The 15437-nt window shown below is 38.7% G+C and overlaps 1 protein-coding gene across 1 annotated transcript in view; it reads left to right on the top strand.

Annotated features, from left to right (window-relative positions):
- kif19 (kinesin family member 19) overlaps nt 1-14751 on the top strand; it is a 64296-nt gene extending 49545 nt beyond the window's left edge. Inside the window, exons 7-20 of the mRNA XM_079846193.1 lie at nt 92-286; nt 995-1141; nt 1226-1348; nt 2498-2654; nt 3445-3619; nt 3762-3960; nt 6206-6476; nt 7964-8085; nt 8242-8405; nt 8639-8732; nt 10312-10435; nt 10684-11069; nt 11428-11593; nt 13658-14751. Coding sequence (XP_079702319.1) covers nt 92-286; nt 995-1141; nt 1226-1348; nt 2498-2654; nt 3445-3619; nt 3762-3960; nt 6206-6476; nt 7964-8085; nt 8242-8405; nt 8639-8732; nt 10312-10435; nt 10684-11069; nt 11428-11593; nt 13658-13791 — 2457 coding nt within the window. The 3' untranslated portion in view covers nt 13792-14751. The remainder of the gene's footprint in view (nt 1-91; nt 287-994; nt 1142-1225; nt 1349-2497; nt 2655-3444; nt 3620-3761; nt 3961-6205; nt 6477-7963; nt 8086-8241; nt 8406-8638; nt 8733-10311; nt 10436-10683; nt 11070-11427; nt 11594-13657) is intronic.
- Nucleotides 14752-15437: the final 686 nt, after the last annotated feature.

Raw genomic sequence — 15437 nt, 5'->3', positions numbered from 1 at the left:
ATTTTTTATTTTATTTTTGCAGAGAATGCCGACCCAAACTTTTGAATGGTACTGTGTATATATGTAGTTTTCTCTTTTTTTCCTTGTGCAGATCATGGAGTTGTTAGTGAAAGGAAACAAGCAGAGAACTCAAGAGCCGACAGCAGCCAATCAGACGTCTTCTCGCTCTCACGCTGTGCTGCAGGTGGTCGTGCGACAACAGAGCCGGTGTCGAGACATCCTGCAGGAAGTGCGATTTGCGCGACTCTTCATGATCGATTTAGCAGGGTCTGAACGGGCTTCACAGGTATGATGTGTTTGTGTGTGAGGAGGTGGGATATTTGTATGTGCGAGACATAAAGGTCTATTCATCATTCAAACGTTACGTAAAAGCGCAGTTGGTGGGCTCAGACGCATGTCCATAAATTTGATAACCATTAATATCAAAGCTATCAATCTTTCTTCTTACATAAAAGCTGGCACAGTTGGCTTCAAATATATTCAGAATCATAAATCAGCCAGTGGCGAGGGAACAATTCCAAGAGTGATTTAACTATCGGTGATAAACTTTGGAGGGAAAATTAAGCTGTCTAAAATGAAAATATTTGTTCATTAAAATGCATTATGATGCATGAGGCACCTTCACAAGTCCAGTCAGGAGTTTTTGATGAAAGACGTGTAAATCATGTTTTATATTAAAGTGTCATTTCCACTCACAGCACGAGACTGGAGAATATTACACGAGAGAACACATTTAGAGAGCATGCCATGTATTTGCTATGGAAACAGTTAAAAATCACTCAGGCACCCTGTGGGTTTAAACATGCATGTGACAGGCACAAAAGCAGATCACGTTGTTTCTGGTTATGGGGTATTGTTGCTCAGAAACATGAGTGGCTGTTTGTTCTCTATTGATGAGGAAGACAAGCCTGTTGCACAACTGTTCAGAGACATACAAGAGCGCCCCCTGCTGGGTGCTTTAACAGACTTCCTAACCCACCTTTTCTACTTTCAGACACAGAACAGAGGTCAGAGGTTAAAAGAGGGCGCTCATATCAACCGTTCTCTGCTCGCGCTGGGGAACTGCATCAATGCTTTGAGTGAAAAGAATGGCAACAAATACGTCAACTACAGAGACAGCAAGCTCACACGATTGCTCAAGGTACAGCTATTTGATTCTTCATGAACAGAGACGCTCATGGTATATTTTTCTTGTTGTCTTACTGGGGTTTTCACATGTCTGCAGGATTCTCTAGGAGGAAACAGTCGGACCATGATGATTGCTCACATAAGCCCTGCATCTCTAGCCTTCGAGGATTCACGGAATACCCTGACTTATGCCGACCGTGCCAAAAGCATCCGCACACGGGTTAGTTTGATACATGATAAAACAATGAACAGCCTAACAACATGTATATTAAAGTCATTTACTTTTATTCCATAAGGATGCACTAAATTGATCAAAAGTGACTGTTAATGCCTTTACATTGTTAAAAAATGTTCAAGAAATGTATCTTGAGCAGCAAATCAGCATATTAGAATGATTTGTGAAGGATCGTGTGACACAGAAGACTGGAGTAATGATGCTGAGAAATTCAGCTTTGCCATTACAGGAGCATCTTAATATATTCAAATATTTTTTTTAATTTAAAATTGTAATATTTCTCACACACATACACACACACACACACACACACACACACACATGTTTGTTTTTGTGAAATGTGAGGACATTCCATAGGCGTAATGGTTTTTATACCGTACAAACCGTATTTTCTATCCCCTTACACTGCCCCTGCCCCTAAACCTAGCCCTCACAGGAGACTGTGCAGTTCACTTTCTGTGAAAAAAAAACTTGTTCTGTGTGATTTATAAGCATTTTGAAAAGTGAGGACATGGGGAACGTCCTCATATTTCACCCTCTTTTTGTAATACCTATGTCATACCCATGTCATTATACACATTTGTGTCCTGATATTTCACGAAAACATGCCACACACACACACACACACACACACACACACACACACACACACACACACACACACACACACACACACACACACACACACACACACACACACACTCTTTCCCAGTCTTAGGACAAACAATGTCACAATGATCCATAGGTATCAACAGGTGGTTAATACACAATAACAAGAAGCCGGAAGAGAAACAGAACAGTTGACAGACAATGAAGAGCAAAAATAATGGGGTTTTAAATTACAGCAATAATCCGTGCTTTGCTTTTGGTGTTGTTTTTAACATCACTGATGCCTTTGATTCTCAGTGTTTGGGTGATGTCAACATGTAATTGAGATTGATGGGAGTGAAGGTGAAAAGTGAACGACACACGCCAGGGCATACATACACAAATGCACACATCCATGCTACTCATGCAGACTGTTATGTTAAAGCTTGTGTTAGTCGGCCTAAGATTGTTGGGTTTTTTGTGACACATTTTTGTGTTTGATTTGATTGAGTTTGATGATTGTTATATTTTACTCTTCATTTGCAGGTAAAGAGAAACCTGTTGAATGTGTCCTATCACATCGCCCAGTACACCAGCATCATCTCTGACCTGCGCAGCGAGATTCAGCGGCTGAAGAAGAAGATAGCAGACCAGGCCAGTAGACAGCTCAACCCGGACAGAACAGACATCCGCCATGTTCAAGGTAACACCAGAAGTGATATGTACCATTGATGCCACCTCAAATCTATTCTATTCTATTCTATTCTATTCTATTCTATTCTATTCTATTCTATTCTATTCTATTCTATTCTATTCTATTCTATTCTATTCTATTCTATTCTATTCTATTCTATAGATTCTTTTCGGATTTATTCTGGTCTTCTCTGATCTAATAGATTATTTTCCATTCAATTAGATTAGATATTGTGATTTAAATTCTATTTTCTGTTCAGTTAGATTATTTTCTGCTTGATTACATTATTATTATTATTATTTATTAAATTTTTTTCTGTTATATTCTAGTGCAATATATTATTTTCTAAATGATTATATTTGTTTAGATTATTTTTTAATTGATTCTGGTCTATTCTATTCTAATAGATTATTTTCTGTTCGATTTAGATTATTTTCCAATAGATTAGATTATTTTTCTAAGTGATTTTATTCTTATGGATAATTTTTTGTTTGATCTTGATTCTTTTCCTCTTGATTCTGTTTTATTACATTCTAATAATTTATTTTCTGTTTGGTTCAATTATTTTTTTCTATTCTATTCTGTTCTATTCTATTTCTATTTAGTTTGACTAGCTTCTTTTCTAATTGATTCAGTTCTATTTTATTCTAAATGATTATTTTCGGTTTGGTTAGACTATTTTCCAATAGATTAGATTCTATTCTGTTCTGTTACTTCTATTCACTGTTCTTTTTTAAGTTAGATGAGTAATCTCACTCACATGTGTATCATAACATTATTGTTCTCTGTTTGCCTGTAGCGGAGGTGCAGGCTCACTCTTCTCAGCAGAGCCGGGCTGAGATGGACCAACTGCGGGAGCAGCTGATCGATGCGTTTAGACAGCAGATGGACATCAGGAAGCGTCTCATGGAGCTGGACAACAGCAACATGGAAAACCAGATAGACACATCCAAACACCTGCTGACAATTGCAGAGTGAGTCTTTGTTCTGCACACAAACTCAAAACACCTAAAGATTACAAATAAATGCACAGTTTATGATTTTGAACATTATCAATTGTTTTATTAAATGCATGGTTTGTTTGATATTTTTTATTGAAATATTGTCTCCATCTAGCTGGGAGCAAGAGCGCTTTAGGAGAAGAAAGAAGTGGCAGGGGGAGAGGAGGAAAGAGACTTTTAATAAGGATGAAAGTGAAAAAGACTCAGACTCACCAGAATCTTTGCCTGACAGCACAGAGACACAAGATGTGGCCATTGCCAGAGAGAACCTCGTCACGCTCATGGCTGAGCAGAAGAAAATACAAAAACAGAAGGTAATGTCATTAGTAACCACTAGAGGGCAGATCAGCACCTCTGAAAACTCATAGTCCAGCCCTGGACCAATAGTATTGAGAAGTCTGTTTATTTTAACAAATCAATTAGTTCAAACATTTCTTTTCAATTAACTGGTTCTCATTCTTTTTTTTTTTTTTTTTTTTTTTTTTTTTAAATTCAAGTCATCACACAAAATTGGGTATCTTATGTTTCATTCTCTAGTGATATAAATGAAAAGAGTTTAAAATGTTTATGATTTCAATGTCATACAGTTTTAAGTTCCTACAGTCCAGTGAGCGAGACATGTCTATCATTACAGCTAAGATGAAGCTATGTATAAGGGCACTATTTTAACTTTCTAAGCACATGTTCTGAAGCGCACGGCGCAAGTGCACTTAGGGCGTGTCTGAATCCACTTTTGCTAGTTTAACAATGGGAAAAATAGCCCGGCGCATGGTCTAAAAGGGTTGTCCCTATTCTCTTAAAGAGTAATGGGTGTGTCTTGGGCATAACGTGCAATAAACCAATCAGAGTCTCATCTCCCTTTCCCTATAAAAGCCAGTTGTGCTCACGCCATGGAGGATTCGCTATTTGCATGGCGGAATTTGCGAGCGGAAAGGCTGAACTCTTCTCCAGAGAGGAATCCTTTTATTTTTAATATTTAAAAATGTTTGTGTGCTGCTGTGCGTCCCTGTGTGAGTAATAAGCAGAGTGCACGCGTGTAGTGGACCCGCCTATAGGCACATATTACTAACGCGCCCTTTAAATAGCACAAAAAATACTGCTCTATTGACTTTAGACCAGTGGTGTTTCTCAATGTCAAGGATACTTCCTCTGCAGGACTGGTCCTTCCAAGTCACTTCCTTCAGAGGCTAGGCGAGGCTCCTCTTTAGCATTCGGAGAACACGTAAATGGAACAGGCTAGCAAGTGCACGTCAGCCTCATTACGTCAATGAAAGGTCCGTTAGCCATCAATAACGTAATTTGTATAACGGTTGTAATTTGTACTGGCATTTAAAAGTTAAACTTTACTTATATTTACTACGGTTATAACAAATGTTTGGTAACGTAAATACTTACACTTGAAAGCATATTGCCCCGTTAATGCTCCGACTCCGCCAACGTCCGATATTTTTAATTTTTTGAACAAGATAGCAAAGCTGCGCGCATAGGATTGTTGGTGATTTGAGAACGCTAAGAGTGTGAAATCTACTCGTATGCATCCTTTCTTGTATATGGCATATTTTTCGAACTAAGGACTCAGACCTTGGTTGAAATTCCGAGGATCCTCGACATTGGAACAGCCCTTCGACGGACGTCGATGACGTAGCATCCTCGGAATTCTGGCTTCCGAGGATCCTTCCTTGACATTGAGAAACGCCTCAGGTTTTTGTTGGCCAATGGCGCAGTCGTTTTCAGTTGCCTCAAAATAGAAATGCACCAACAATGCAACTGAACACACCTCGTTTTCAGACCAGCACGCCCATGGCCGAACAGATGGGCGCGAGTGCATTTGCTATTTAAACAACGTGGCGCTGAACGTAAAAATTATAAGTGCGTTGGGCTGAAACTAGCAAAAAACACTTGTGTCGTGCCTGCCTTCACATTGCGCTGTGTGTATTATAGGGCCCTTAACCCCTAGGAGTCTGAGCTCTTTTGGGGCCCTTTAGAAGTTTTGACATGCTCTGACATTTGTGCTTTTTTCAGTTGCTTATGAACATATTAATGGCAAAATTTTAATTACACTGTATTCAGCACAAACTGGGCTACTATAATATCTAAGCAACATGTATGTACATGCTTTTTGAGAGAATAATGTTTATGCGTGGGTTTTGAAAAAACAAAAAAATTCGTTTTAAAATGAAGGCCTCAAAACACACAATAGATATGTGTTCACAAGACTTTTGACTAATTGGTGTTGTTGCCTAGAGTTTTTACTTCAAACTGATGTGAGAATCTTTGAGCCTACTCATTCACATAAAACAATACACTGATTTAATGTTGTAATGGATAAAAATATTCAAGACATTAGCTCTGTTCCAAAACATAGTAAACTACCTACATAGGCAGCTGTCTTTTAAGACAGCATCCTAAATGAACTAACTCATTTGGAACACTCTGCATAGGCAGTGTATTCTGGGATCACCTTCTCCATGCATAAGCGGAGATAAATTGTACATGACTAGCAGTGTTAACAAAGCCACTCATCACAGTAAATGACCATAGTCCCCCTGTTCTCTTTAGGCCGGAATGGAGCAGCGCCTGGCAGAGCTGAGAGAGAAAGCTCGACGTCTCGAAGAGCTTCTCCCCCGCCGCGTGAGCTCAGAGGAGCAGAGGGAAGTGCTTTGCCTCCTCTGCAAGGTCCACGAGCTGGAGATCGAGAATGCAGAGATGCAGTCCAGCGCTCTGCTTAAGGACAACGTGATCCGACAGAAAAACGTGGTAGTGCAGCGTTTTGAACAGCACAGACACCTCTGCCATGAGATCATCCAGCAGCAGAGGCAATTTATCGATGGTGAGTCATTCGCAGGAATAAAAAAAAAGGCACAGAAATCTCAGCCAGAAATTAAGCGAGCCTGTTGCAGTAGTTTTCCAAATGATGCAATATAAAACAAGCAGAAACAGAAATAGTTATTTTTGTAGTGCAATTGAATGAATGAAAAATTAATTAAATGAATTAAAGTCCCCCTGTAGTCAATAATTGTATCCCTTAAAACTCATCTTTGATCACCAAAATGACTTGAAGCAAGGGTGTAGTAGTTACATTCAGGCTGTGCGGATCCAAGAATATGCAAATTAGCCCCGCCTCCACTCACTCACACCAGCTTTTCAGGTCGGCTTTACTGTAGTAAACGTTACACAATAGCAAGTGGAAATACTGGTTTAATTCAGCCATATATGTTTGATTCAGAAGAAGAAGTGGAAGAGTGAATTATACAGGCTCGTCTATAGTCGATGTAGCAGACTGGTGATGCATTTTATGTATCGCTTTCTACAACGTCGGACTAGGGCTGGGCGATATATCGCATGACATTGTTAGACGCATCTCGTCAGTAAAGCCGGTTTCTTGATTAGTAGTAAATCGCCATCACCTGCTTTCAGATAGAGCGGCATTTACTACACAGAGCCGTAGTTCACTGACAAGCTGAGCCATATCGCATTAATTATCGCAGGCGATACGTCCGTGATAATTAATGCGATATGGCTCAGCTTGTCAGTGAACTACAGCTCTGTGTAGTAAATGCCGCTCTATCTGAAAGCAGGTGATGGCGATTTACTACTAATCAAGAAACCGGCTTTACTGACGAGATGCGCCTAACAATGTCATGCGATATATCGCCCAGCCCTACGTCGGACACAAAACGGTAATTAATATGATTAGCCTTTTGCTTGACTACGTTATAAAAGCTAATAATGTGTCGCTAATGTTACACAAACCATGTTCCCGTTCACCATGTCAGTCTGCCTTCTAAAAATCAGTATCCTTAGAAACGTCAGTAGAGAAAGGCATATAGTTTATTATAACATCCTAATATACATCATATACATAATTCACCCGCTATGTTGCTGAATGTACCAGATTCTTCAGATGTCAACAGAAAAATATACCGGGATAACCTGGCTTCTCCTGAGACTCCCCAGCTTCAGAGAATAGTTAATGATATGCTAAAGCCCACCCACATGTTGACGTGATTGGTTACAACGTAGTTTGTGACGTCAGAAACACCAGAAATTTCTTGAGACTATCTTTGGTTCACTGCAGTTTTAAGGATAACATTCTCAGCAATGGTGTTGACTTATGAATTGATTTGTCTTAAAGCTTATTAAAATACCATATAAACAGCATTTAAAAACTTGATTTTCATCAAAAAAATATAAAGGTATTAAGTTTAAATTATACATTATTACTTTAATAAATAAATAGGATTTATATATGTATGCATTTTTATATACGATTTTATATTTGGTTATGAAAATGTAAGATGAATGATGGTTTTGCAGATCACAGTCTCCTAGTCCCTCCTCATCTTCAAGAGCTGTATGAGATGTATATGAAGGAAATGGATGAGAAGAACTTGGACAGAGTTGTGGCCCTGGATAAGTTCACCATTCGTACTCTTAAGGTACATCAAGCTGGCATTTTTTCTGATTGAAAGTCAACAAGAAATCACACAGAGTACACATTGCTTCTCTTATTGTGCACATTATATCAGTGCACATTAAAAAAACAAAATAAAATACAAAACCTGCCTAATTTCATTTCATTGACTTATCTTTAGGAGGGTTCCCTGCCCAAGATCACCCTCCCCAGTAGAGGTCGTGACCCCTTGCAGGAGATGGATTCAGACCAAGAGAGTGTTCGGACATTGGGTTCGGACAACAGACAAGGGCGGACAAAACTGAGGAGACACACGCTGCCTCCGATTCTCCCAGAGCCTGATGGGTAAGAAGAGCTCTAAGCTAAATTTCCCTCCCTGTACATAATCAATATATTTATCAATTATGTACGGAAATCTATAATGGCCAAAAATATTTTGTGATCGTGAAAATAAAAAGAATCTGGGAAAATACACAACTAAACTGCAGACATAAAGAGAATTGTAATAGTGTTAAAGGGGTCTAAGTTTGTTCACATACTGTAACGTATAAGCTAAAATTCTTCTCCTGTCCACACAGAGACCGAGTGTTTAAGAGCAGTCACAAACAGATGAAGAACTCTGTAGTGATGACTCCCCCACCAATTCACATCAATGGCCAGGGCAACAGAGAGGTGAGCTACTGGGAGTTTACATTTGCAGCTTACAGTAGTTCTTCTAACCACCGATTATACACTAACGTTCAAAGGTTTGGGACCAGTAAAATAAGACTTTTATTCAGCAAGAACACATTAAATTGATGGATAAGATGGATGACTTCCTTCCCCTGTAGAATAATGAAGCTAAAATATTACATTGATTACGTCAATTGGAGGCCATTTGGAGCCTGTGGAGCTGCAGCATCAAGGTTCCGTCCATATTTTCCCGCTTCCACAGACTCCGTCGCAAGCACAGCTGTCAATCATGACGTTACACCCTGTTTTTGTATGATGAAATATCTAACTAAAACCAAACTTGTTGGAAAAATTAACACTTGAACATTTCAAGTCAGCATAAGAACTAACAAAACATCTTCGGAAAAAAACAATATAGTATAATTGGATTTTTTTTAGTTTGGCTCGCGTCCCATTTGATTACATGGAGAGGGCGGGTTTAGGACCTATTCTATGGCTGTGTCCAAAAACCTAGACAGCTGACTCGTTGCCTGGCTGCCTTATCAGACAATGGCTTACAAAGGCAGCGATTGTGCATGAAGGCACCTCTCGAAACTAATTTTGGACAGACTTCTCAGGCAGTGTAACAGTTTAATGATCTACAGCAAAATAGAGAGAGCTTTGGTGAGAACTAAACAAATATTTAATTACTACAGTAGTAATTTCTCGCTAGGAATGACATCAGAAGTAGAAAATGTTGGTAAATAACATATATTTACACACAAACTGACCAGCAAACGCAACTTTCGGACGCCATCTTTTTTTTCCAGCTCAACTGTCACAGAATGGAAAGCACAGGATTGAGGGATATCAAAGGCAGCTAAGGATACATATGTGCTGCCTTCAAAAATCAATCAGATGAAGGTATCTCAGGAGACAGGAAGTGAAGCTAACATTAGATTCGGACGTGCCTTGGTGCCTTCCTGCGTTGAAATGTGTCCTCCGAAGGCAGCATTTTCCTGGTTTCGGACGCAGCCTAGATCGTGTTTTGGCTTCACTTTTCAGGACGTGTGCGGCACACTTGATCAAAAGTGACAGTAAAGACATGTTACAAAAATATTGTTCATCCAAAAAAAACTAATCCTGAAAAAATGTATCTCAGTTTCCACAAAATTATTAAGCAGCACAACTGTTTTCAACATATTAATAATAAGAATAAATCTTTCTTGAGCGCCAAATCAGCATATTAGAATGATTTCTGAAGGATCATGTGACACTGAAGACTGCAGTAATGATGCTGAAAATTCAGTTTTGCCATCACAGGAATAAATTACATTTTAAAATATATTAAAATAGAAAACAGCTATTTTAAATTGTTATAATATTTCACAATATTACTGTTTTACTGTTTTTTTGATCAAATAAATGCAGCTTTGGTGAGTATAAGAGAGGAGAGTAAAACATTCAAAAATCCTACCGACCCCAAACCTTTCGAATGGCAGTGTGAATATTTATTTATTGTAATTGGTGTCTCAATTTTTTAACTGAGTGTACTGAATAAATCAGCGTGTCTGACACTATGCTGACTGTACCTCTGCAGCTGTTGCCATCTGTCCTGGATGACGCTCTGAGATACAGCCATCTCAGTCACAGTATGAGCAGCCATCTGGACTCCTCACCTGAGAGCAGCGAGAATGGCGCAGATGCCCCTCTGACTCCTAAAGGTAAGATTTCCTCTGCTCTTTCATCTTTGTGCTTGTGCACAGCTCTCTGGAATACTTCATTCTGATTGGTCAATTGAGGCATTCTGCAGGATGTTATTTCTGTATAGTGACCACTAAACTATGGCAACCGATTTCCTACATAGCTTTGTCTCACATATTACAGTAATGCCAACTTATATATATATATATATATATATATATATACATATACACACATGTATTAAAATCCCTGGACCATTTTCTTCCAGAGAGACAGCAGATTCTAAGAGGCGTGCAGAACATTGCGGTCAAGGCTGCTCGGCGCCGCTCTAAGGTCTTAGAAACAGATGCCCTGCGATTGCCTCCGCCACCTTCACCCCTAGACCCAAAGAAGCACAAGAGTAACCTGTCTCTGTCCGAGGCGCCCCCTAAAGGCTCTGTGCTACGGCGCGGGAGACAGGCCAGCCCAGAACTACGCCACGCCACCTCTGATGACAACCTGTCCAGCAGCACGGGAGAAGGCCCCGCACCCAACGGCACGTGGACCCGGCCACGGAACCGCCAGGCTGCCAAGAACCCCGCTCCACGGGAGCAGGACTTTGAGGGTCGCAGACGCAAGAGAAGATCTCGATCATTTGAAGTCACAGGACAAGCAGTGAGTTTTCCATGCACATCTGTGTTAATGGATGAAGCTCACGAAAACCTGTTCGAGTCTGTAGTTTGTATTTTGCATAAGGAAGTTTAAGCGTATTTTAGATATTTCTTGAGTTAATGTGAAAGCTCTTATTGACCCCAAATGTTTGAACTGTAGTGTATATTTTAAAATGTAAATAATATGGCCTTTTTTGCATTATAGTAAGGAAAAAATGTGCTTAACTGTCATGAAAATAATATTATAATGCAAAAACGTTTAATGGTGCTAAAATAGGCTTCAACGTATAATTTCTATAAATGCCCTTGACACACTCGTTTTACTTATTTTATGACTATTTTCAACAAACTCCACCCTACAGTTGTCTCAGACGAAGAACACCAGCCAGCGGTTTCGTCCCCTTGACAGCACTTCTGACCCCCACCTGCACATTAACGGTCACCCCCCGGCCCCCATCCTGCGTCCCCAACACAGAGCCCAACCTCAGCTTGCTAAAGCTCGACCCTCTCACAACATCCACCAAACAGGTATGATATCACACTTTTAGTTTTCTTTCAGTGATAGAAAAGTAAAAGACAAAAAAATATATATTAAAAACCTTGCCTAATTTATACATGACCGCAAGTTGCATTTATCACAAGTTCACATGTTTTGCATTCATCCAATTTGCATTCACTGTAGACCAGTGAGATTCAGTAGGAATTTTTTGGGATCAGGAACTTGTATTAAAGAGGACCTATTATGCAGTGTTAATTTCGTTGACGAATAATTTTCGTCAGCAACCTTTTTTCACTGAGAAAAAACGAGACGATAACTAAATAAAAAACAGTTTTGGATGACTACTGTCATTAAAAACTAGACAAAAATATTAGGGAGGGACGATTAGGGAAGATATCCAATCAGAACTGATGTCCTGTGTAGATGCGCACATTTGAATTGTAATGTGCTGATCTAACCGTGGGAAAACACGACGCTGTTGTGTGTAAAGGCCTTTTTACGGTCTATGGTTCAAACGCTCATGCAACAGTGCTTCAGAACGGTTCACAATCAATGAATAGTGCACATTTATGCCAGGTAATTGTTTATGAACTAATTCCGATGAATAATGACAATGTTTACTTAACGATGTTTATATGGTAATATGATTGTAAAAATGCATATTTTATCTCCTTCATCTGAACTTGAAAGAGCAGCTGCAACTACAATAGTAAGGCGCAGACATTTCAGAATAAGAGATACTGTGTATTTCGAGCTTGTTTATAATGAAGTCATGCATTATACGTTTTTGTTTACAAAATAAACTGTATTTAATTTCATTCCCATTTAATTCATAGTCAGGACTACTTGAAATCAAAAAAAAATTTAAACTTAAAATAAATCAACTTAAACTTATTTGAATCTTTAGCTTAACCTGATATACTAACTAAAACAGTAATACAAAATTATAAAAATTATATTTTTAAAAAACAAACAAAAAAAGTAATTTGAGCTCTCTTTCATGTATTTTTGCCCTTGAATGGTCAAAAAACATGTCAAAATGTCAGTTTTGACATGCATTCAAGTAACAGTCTGTTATTTAATGCTTAAATGCTCAATTAATGCATTACAATTTAACTAAACTCATTAGATTTTAAATATTATGAAATATTTAAAAATAAAATAAAAATATTATGATATTTTTGTCACAATTCAGGTGACTAAAATATGACTGAAACTAAATGGCATTTTAGTCAAAAGACTATGACTAAAACTAAATAAAAATTTGCTGTAAAAATTAACACTGCTATTATGCTTGGTTATTTTTTACTTTTTTGCTGTTTGAGCACTAAAAAGGTCTGCAAAGTTAGAAAGCGCAAAGTCACACCGAAGGGAGTTATTCTCTTTAACTCCTCATTTAAATAATTTCCACTCAAGGCATATGCAAAATAAAGGGGTCGAGGCCTTGTTGATTTGCTTTAGCAGTGTGTTGAAACCATAGACTGTAAAAAAATATGGACTTCATTGGCTTCCGCTGAAGTAACTGAAGACTCCGGAGGTCCGAATATGGCGCTGACATCTTAGGACCGAGCATGCGCAGGAACTGCCTAAAATAACAGAAACCAACTTTGGGAAAAAATTATTTGAAGTGTAATTTGATTGTTTAGTTTGTCTCGCGTCCACTGGAAAACACGGAGGGGCGGGTGTTATGAGCTATACTGGGACCAACCACCTGGGGGCGATCGAGGCGCGGAGGCTTCAGTTTCTGAGAGGAGTGCTACCGCTTGGTTGAAACTCAGGGTTATGGTAAGGGGTGTGACATTTCTGAGTGGCTGACCAATCACAACACACCAGCTGGCCAATCAGAGCAAATTGCGCTTTTCAGAAGAGACTGGAGCTTCACAGAGAGCTGAACGTTACTGGCAAACTGAGAAGAGAGGTGCTGCAACAATGTAAAATATGTTAAAGATTATGTTTTTTTTTTTTACATTCAAGCATGAAAGCCTATGCTAGTAGACCCCAAAAACAAAATCAAGAATTTGTAAAAGGGCTTAATAGGTCCTCTTTCAATACATTTTGATTTCCTGTTGACTTATCTCCATTTATTCCCGCAGGATCAACAGCAGATGTCACTTCCTCCAACCTGCCCTCACACCTCATTAAGCGTGGCCCCCAAACCAGGCAACTTCAGCCCCTCCTGTACGTCGCAACCACTGGAACAGGGGGCCAGCGCACCCGCAAACACTGAAGACTGTCTCCTCTCCACCCCAGCATCAGCACTATGGACACTGTGGAAAACATTTAGAGACCAAGTGGAAGGTTTCTTCTTTTATCCAAATGGAAGAGCTGTACCATGGATGAAAGAACATGAACGAAAGAGCTACAAAGACCATGTTGCTACAAAAACCTATTTTGGTACCTGGGTTTTTGCTAAAATGCTCCTAGCTTTTCTGTGAAGACGGGTGCTTGTAATTTTTCGAGTCCATTGTCTTGTCTAAGTGGCTAAATTGATTCAAAGGCCTTGACTTATGTCAAAACTTCTCACAATGACATGCAAACATATTCCTTTAAAGCCGAGCCAATGCGACAGGGGATAAAACCTGCCTCAGATGCCTTCTGGTTGAATATTTATATCAGGCCTTATAGTGACAACTAAAATTCATTAAGCAGTTCCCAAAACAATCATATATAAATCTGCAGAACTGAAATGGTGATGCTTGTTTATGCGACTGAGGAATCAAATATACCCCTCTCATTCCCCAAGGAGGAATATATATTTCACAGCTTCTGCGACTGTGAAAGTATTACTCCCTCAGGCCTTGCACAAATGAATGTACTGTCACATTGCTTTATGATTCATATGTCTGGCTTCTATGACCGTTCCATTTACCGATGTCATTCTGTGTTTACTGTTAATAATCAATGTAAATTTGCCTTCACTGTCATGCAGGTTTCAGCGTTGCCGTTTTCTCTAAAAAATCCTTTTGGGTTTGTGTTAGTTTAGTACCGGATAAGGTGGGATATTTCATGTAGTTCATATCCTCAGTTGAATGTTTTTAATCAAAAAAGAAAAAAAACAGTAATATGGCTGCCTTTTCTTTGAAAAGACTGTATTTTTTGTTTTTCATAATTATACATGCATAGACACTTTTTCTACTCTTAATTTTATACCTTTTTTTGTAACCAAATAAATTTGATTGACGAAGTGATTGCTCTCAATATACATGATTTAGTGGTAACATTTTGTCATGGTACGTTGTAAGGACAGGGTGGTAAGCAGTCGAGGCAGAGGGACCGTGAGAACGGGGCGGGGTCGGTGGTGTGAGAGATAATGAGCGCCCGCTGCACCGGTCTCGTGGCCGTGGTCCCTTGGCCTCGACTGCTTGCCACAGACAGTATCTATAAGTTAAAAGGACTTCATAGTACACAAATGTTTCCCTTTCAGGAACAATATTCCTGAACTGTCAGCACACTGAAACGTGTATCATATTTTCTTTTTTGGCACCCACTTAGTGGATATCAGGACTACATGTCAATATTTCAGTGTAAACAATTTTCTCCTGTTTCCTTTCACCAAGCAAAACAATGCAAGCATGGCAAAATATCTGGCACAGTGAGCATTGCATCATCAGGTACGTAGGCTATTGAGAAAATGCATAGGACTTTCTTCTAAATTGGGCTATTCTAAAAATGATTAATGAGCATATATAATATGATATGATATATAATATAATATAATATAATATAATATGATATTATGCTATATGATATAATATAATGATACAATATATTATTGTATTATATAATATACAATATGATTTGATATAAGATATATGTTATGATATAATATAATTAATATAATATAATATGATATGATTGATATAATATATAATC

This window comes from Gobio gobio (assembly GCF_949357685.1).
Source record: "Gobio gobio genome assembly, chromosome: 20".
Taxonomy (NCBI): domain Eukaryota; kingdom Metazoa; phylum Chordata; class Actinopteri; order Cypriniformes; family Gobionidae; genus Gobio; species Gobio gobio.
The sequence above is the reverse complement of the archived record's forward strand: the minus strand, read 5'-3'. Positions and strand labels throughout refer to the sequence as shown.